The 6,379-nt window shown below is 43.8% G+C and overlaps 1 protein-coding gene across 3 annotated transcripts in view; it reads left to right on the forward strand.

Moving 5' to 3' along the window:
- Positions 1-5,910, forward strand: part of KLHL3 (kelch like family member 3) — a 44,601-nt gene extending 38,691 nt beyond the window's left edge. For all 3 annotated transcript variants that reach the window (XM_032197031.1, XM_032197033.1, XM_032197032.1), the window contains exons 13-15: positions 1,152-1,292; positions 1,503-1,646; positions 1,826-5,910. In XM_032197031.1, the coding sequence (XP_032052922.1) occupies positions 1,152-1,292; positions 1,503-1,646; positions 1,826-1,854 (314 nt within the window). In that variant the 3' untranslated portion in view covers positions 1,855-5,910. The remainder of the gene's footprint in view (positions 1-1,151; positions 1,293-1,502; positions 1,647-1,825) is intronic.
- The last annotated feature ends 469 nt before the right edge of the window (positions 5,911-6,379 follow it).

Here is a 6,379-nt window from a genome sequence, read left to right on the forward strand (position 1 = left end):
GAAATAATGTTCAGTGTTTCTAAGTAGCTTTTCTAACAGATGCATCTCACTTGTAAGCAGAGAGTTGTCTTTCCAAGTTGCCAGCTGCAGGCTTAGCCAAGGACTGGAAAGTCATGCTGCTCTGCCTTCTCTTTGCTGTCGTTTGGGGGTTCCCAGGTGGATTTTCCTTCTGGATCTTCCCCGATTCTCCTGGTGCAGCACATCTGCACTGGCTGACCTGCAGACCAAGTCAAGGCAACAGAATTAAACTCAAATGGCCCCTGTTAAAACTTGTTTTTTTTTTTTTTTGGATTGTAGTCTTGATGCCTGTAGTGAGATAGATTTCAGTGAGTTTTCTTTGCTCAAAACACTCTGCTCTGAGCCCTGCTTTGAGAGCACAACTACGAGCAGCAAGTTTAGTGTTACGAATGCTCTTCCTTGCCTGCCAAGTAGGCTTGCAATTTGCTTTTCCCAAACTGAAAGCTGAGCACATCAAGTTCTGGTTGTGACCCAAGTGCACGGCATTTGCCCCTCCAGCAGGCACCGGGAAGGGGCTGATGATGACACCAAAAGCGGTGCTGCAGCGTGAGCTGTTTGTACAGCTCGGGAAAGGAAATCCGTGCTCGGAGCTCCAGGCATTGCCGTCCCCATGCTGACATCTAGCGGAGGAGAGGACGAGCATCCCCAAATCCCGGCGGTGACCCCAGTGCAGGCAGTGCTGGAGGAAAAGGCAGTCCCCTCCCGGCAGGGATGGCCACTCTGCCTGTGCCCCTGTCTCACTGCACAGGGAGGCTTTTCAGGTGGAGAAGCCTTAGAGTGTTTACTTGCTTAGGTTAGCTTATGGACTTTTTAAAGTATTAAATTGTTGTTAACAGCTGAGTATAGGCAAATGCTGAGTGGTACAAAGGCAGCAGGAAGAGCAAAAATAGAGCTGCTGGAAATGGCAATCAGACTAAAAGCAAGTTTGCCCCATGGCAGAAAATATCAGGCAGGTAAGGATAAAGATGGGTGAGGTGCAGCAGTCTGGAAAGCCAAAGGGAAGAGAGAGCAAGTCAGTCTAAAGAGATGAAATAAATGTGAAAAAAACATTGTGAGACAGATCTGAGAAGGACTTAGCCCTGGAAAACAGGGTTTCCTCAATATGTTTGGCTAATGCTGGCTCTGTTTGGCAGGTGTTGGTGTTCTCAGTGGGCTGCTATACGCCACTGGGGGGCATGACGGTCCCCTAGTCAGGAAGAGCGTGGAAGTGTACGATCCGGGAACAAACACCTGGAAGCAAGTAGCAGACATGAATATGTGTAGAAGAAATGCAGGTAACCACAGCATACGTTTCTGTAGTGCTTAGTTGGAGTTGTCTGTGGTTTTTCATGTGGCTGTTGTGCTAGTAATAGAAGTAATCAGTATTGCAAAAAAGTAATAGAAATGGAAGATGAAGTATCCGCTAGGGAATGAATCAAAGCATGGCAGGCAATGTTGTGGGGGAGAAGTTAGCCCACGTCTAACTGTCTGCACTCTGCTTTGAGGTGTGTGTGCAGTGAATGGTCTCCTCTACGTGGTGGGAGGAGATGATGGTTCCTGCAACTTGGCCTCTGTGGAGTACTACAACCCCATCACGGACAAGTGGACGCTACTGCCAACCAGCATGAGCACGGGGAGGAGTTACGCAGGTACATAGTCCATGGGAGACTTGACTGTGGGGTTATTCATAAACCTGAGGCCTGTGCCTCCTGAAGCTGTAACCTTAAATTTGTGTGAGCTTTCTGTGGCCTAGCTTTTGCAGCGTGTTCTTAGCCACATTGCAACCCAGGAGTTGCTCCTATAACCGTGTGTCTGCCCCTTAAAACAGGTGTGGCTGTGATTCACAAACCATTGTGACACACAATGAAGCCAATGCGAGGAGCAGAAGTGAAGTGGATCCAGCTAGGTGGTGTTGGGAAGATGACCGAGCTCTGACTTGACCCATCTCATTGCTGTTACAGTCTTCGCATGACAAGTGATACGTTACAAACATCATCTGCTCTGCGGTGGAGTGCTTAGCAAAGTGAAAATCCCTCTGGGGACGTGTTCCATGCTAGACACGAGGTGTTGCTTGTTATATGTGGTGCAATCAACTGTTTTTCTCAATGGCTTGTGTCATGGGATAAACACTGTGCTTTGAACTGCAGGCACTGAATTTCTTGTGTGAAACAAAACTGCTACGTTTGGGCATGTGAGTAAAAAATGAACACTTCTGGATTTCTTCACTACTGATGCTCCGTACACATCATTGGTTGAACTATTTGCTCACTGTGCCTGGAAGGTGGACTTTACTACTGACAGTGGAAACTTCTGAGTACCAACTGAGAAAAGGAGTCAGCAGAAATGTACTGGAACAGGGTGCTCTGGCTTGATTGTGACGCTGTCTCAGTCATATGTTTGTATATGCCACTGGACTACTGTATGTATCCCTGAAATACTTGTCGTATGGTGGAAATAAATACCGTGTGATTTTTCTACTTGCCATGAATGATGTTTCCTGTACATGCTGGGACATCCCGGGCTCTGCCTTCTCTGGGGCTGATGTCTCAGCAACTCTACCACACAAAACATCTCAACCCCAGAAAGTGTGCTGCTCTGACATGGTTTATTGCTCCTGTGAAACAAATACTGCTTGAATAGAAACTATTCCTTACCCCTGTGTTTCCCTAGTGTTGCCAGCTGAGCTGAAAGCCCCAGTTCTAACTCTGTCCAGCATTTCAATGCCATTTCATAATAGAGCATATGTGTGTCAAATATCTTATAGTGCCATTAACGTAGACACCACGTGCAGTGAGAACCCTCTGCCTCCTGAACACTGATTAATGAGCAAGGTAAAATACCTGCAATGTGTTAATGCTTCCAGAGGATGGAGATCTCACTAATCGCTGTCATTGTAACTGGTATTTTAATCTTGCCTGCACTGAAAGTGTTCTGTTAGTATGAAGATTTTATAAGATTACTCAAAACAGAAAAATCTAGATCCAGCTACACTGTAGTTGTCTTGTTTACGTCCTGAATTCTTACAGTTTTCTGTCTGAGAGGATATTTGGCTTTCAAGTACCTTTGTTTGACTCCTTGTGAGCTCTGACATGCTTCTGCATACAGCAGTGGACTCCCAGAATATTCCTCAGCTAAAGTGAACTGATGAAGAAAACTCTTTTCTCATTTTTTTTCCTCTTCTTTCCCAGCTTTCCCAGCTCACTTAACTTTGATTTATATTGCCTTTCGTGAGGGCTTATCTCACTCTTGCTCCCTGTAGACCAGCTGAGGCTTTCTGTCATGGGCATCTGGCCTGCAGAACCGTATCCGCCTGTGTTACTGTCGAGCTTCAGCACTTACCACTGTTCTTCTCCTGGTTTATTTCTCCATGGATCTCCTGTCAGAGACACTCGAGGCAATCTTCTGCACTAGAAAAGAAAAATACTTAAAATTTGATTTCAGGGGGATCTAAGGCTAAATCATCTTGTGCAGCTTTAAGAGGGCTGTACGTTAGTTCTGTAAATAAGAACACTTTTAGTGTTTGAGTTGATGTGGTCCTCGTAACATGGGTGCCTGCTCACTTTGGGGTAAACAGCGCTTGCTTTTGCTGCTTCACGTTGCACAGAGGAGGACTGATAAGGAGTGTTAGCTAGTACCTGCTCCTCTTTGGATGCTCTTGTGTTTGCAAACAAAAACAAACTGTCCAAAGGAATGGCAGTACTATTCTTGGGATCTGCCTTCTACTGTATGTCAGGTCAGAGGTTTTGAAAACAATAATGAAAAATTAATCTTTCCTGTAGTACCCTTTAAGCCTCTTGCACTGGGTTCTATGGTCTGCAGTGAAATGTGCCAAAATAATAGTATAACGTGCTGCTCTTTTATGGTGGTTGGTCTTACTGTAGAAGCTATTGAGGTTGGTAGGAATGTGACCAAGACGAGCTGGTGTCAGATCGGTGTCCTGAGGTGCATCTTTACAGTGAGGTAAGCAAGACGATGCCTTGCTTGGGACTGATTGAAATTTGCTACCCCAAAAGCTGGTTAGCAGGTGTTCCCCTTCCTGCAGCTTGTGGGAATGAGATAAAATGGGATAGGCAAAGCGTTTTGGTCTGAGTTAGCAACTCTTATTTGACTGGGATAAGTATGCCCTGACAGCCATTTCTTTATAAACCTTTCTTGCTTATAAGGGAAACAGTTTTTGGTGTCTTTCTGCTTATTGTAAAATGGCATTTAGTCATGCTGGTGGCCAAGACCTGTGGCTTGCTGGACAGAGCTAGGACTCGGCACTGGCCAGCCATCGCTGATGGTGATCCGGGCCGCAGCCATTCCTCCTCTGCAGCAAACACGTTGCTTTCTTTCCTTCTCAAATGTTGCAGTGTTATGCAAGTCAAGTGACCTCGTTTTCCAGCTATGCAATATGAACAACTGTAACACATGACGAACCAGCTGTATCCCCTCCCCTTGAGATGCTTTTTGAATTTGTCTGTCTTTGGTGTGTTGTTCCTTGTTTGTATCATTCGTTCTGAGCACCTGAGCCAGGTCCTTTAAAGATTGCCTTTTTCTAGGACTGAAAACGTAGCATTAGTGCTAACAAATTTTACTGTAAATATTTTTATAAGAATTTTAAATAATTTTTTGGATTGCTTTTTATGGTCATCAATGACGTTTATGTTAAATCCTGGATCTAATTCTTACACTCCTGTGCAAGTTTTTGCTGGCCATGACGTAGGTGTGAATTTGTATGTTTTCTGCACAAGCAATGAAATGTTGTAACCAGGGTCTGGGACAGCTCTTATGTTGATTCTGACATAGTAGAAGGACAGCATCGGGCTCAACATTATGGAATAAATTAAAATCCATTACCTCAGTCACCACTATGCTCTTAGATTATTAGCTTATTTCAAACCAATTTCAATAATTTAATTTTCTGCTGCTGTGTTTGCTTTCCGGGCAGCTTGGTGGCCAAGCTGTCTCTCGGTGGTTTAATTTCTCATCTCTCCTGTGTGAGCATGGCATTGCTTGAGGATGGAGGATGTGATGCACAACACAACAACACGGGTTGCCAAAAATACTGGAATTATTGCAGGTTTTGTAAAAGCTTTAAAACGGAATTCAGGCTGCTTCCTCCGCTTCCTCCCAATGGTCCTTTTTGAGTTTGAAGGCTTTCCTCAGCACGGGTCTGTTGCTGTCCCCACTGAGGGATTATGGCCTTGGGTTTCCACAAGGGGACTTTGCTCTTCTGGTGAAAGCATCTCCAGGGATGTGCACCCACAGAACCCGACAGCACCACTTGTGGGTACGCGCTTGTGAAGAGGCTCACACGCGGCTGGTTTGCAAAACAGTCAAGCATATGTAAAGCAGGATATATTTGCCTCAAGCAATCTGTTGTTTAAACAAGTTTGAATCAAGTCCATCTTTTCCATTTGTGCCTAATAGATAAATTGGGGGTGATTAAAACCAATTTCCAGTTCATTCAGTTTTTCCAAATACTTTTTTTGTACAGATGTGTACAGCACTGTAATTACCATAAATATACTTGGCGGCATTTGCATGACAACACCATGAAAGCTTAATACTGTTCTCTTGTTTGCAATGTTTGGAGACAAAAATCCTTAATATCCAGTGATGTGTGATGCCTAATTCATCAAGCTAACGTGATGGTTCCGCAGATAAATGCAGCTTGTTTTTAACCTGTGGGATTCGTTGCTAATAAAATGTTGTACTGGAGCAGTTGCCCCCTTGGCTTGGCATTGTGCTCATAAATAACATCCACGTACCCATAATCAGTTGCTCAAAGCTACAGCGTTTGGGAGGATGTTAGACATTGTAGTCTGGAAATGAATGAATGAATTTTTTTCCCCCCTCTGCCTTTATCTTTATTTCTGGGTTTATAAATTTTCCTCTACAGTGACAATAAATAAATGTGGAGAATTTTAATGTGTACTTTTTATGTATTAAAACAAAACAAAAACCTTTAAGAACAATAGAAGATTGTATAATTTGCCTGGGTGTGGAATTCTTGGGTTTTGTAAAGCAGACTTTGTTGGTTCAACAGCTGACAGTATAAGTCAGTATAAGATGGTTGAAGCTCATTTTTTTAATAAAAGATGTGTGTGTGTGAAGGATGAAGGACGTTGCAAAGCAATTCTCTTTGACAGCTGCCTTGTCCAGTGTGATGAAAAATGCAGGGACTGGTCTTCACTGACGTATTTACATTATAACAAAATCACGTTGTAGTTCCCCGTACTTTAATTTGAATAAAAAACAGCCTAACGCAACTCCTCTGGGTCTGTTTTGATTTTGTCAGCTTCTGACAGCAAGGGACATTCTCATCACTCTGTGGGGCTTTTTTTCCTCTTTAATACAATTACAGACTCTGGGTTTAGTTTGTCCTTGTGTGTGGGAT

This window comes from Aythya fuligula, chromosome 14, assembly GCF_009819795.1.
Source record: "Aythya fuligula isolate bAytFul2 chromosome 14, bAytFul2.pri, whole genome shotgun sequence".
Lineage (NCBI taxonomy): Eukaryota > Metazoa > Chordata > Aves > Anseriformes > Anatidae > Aythya > Aythya fuligula.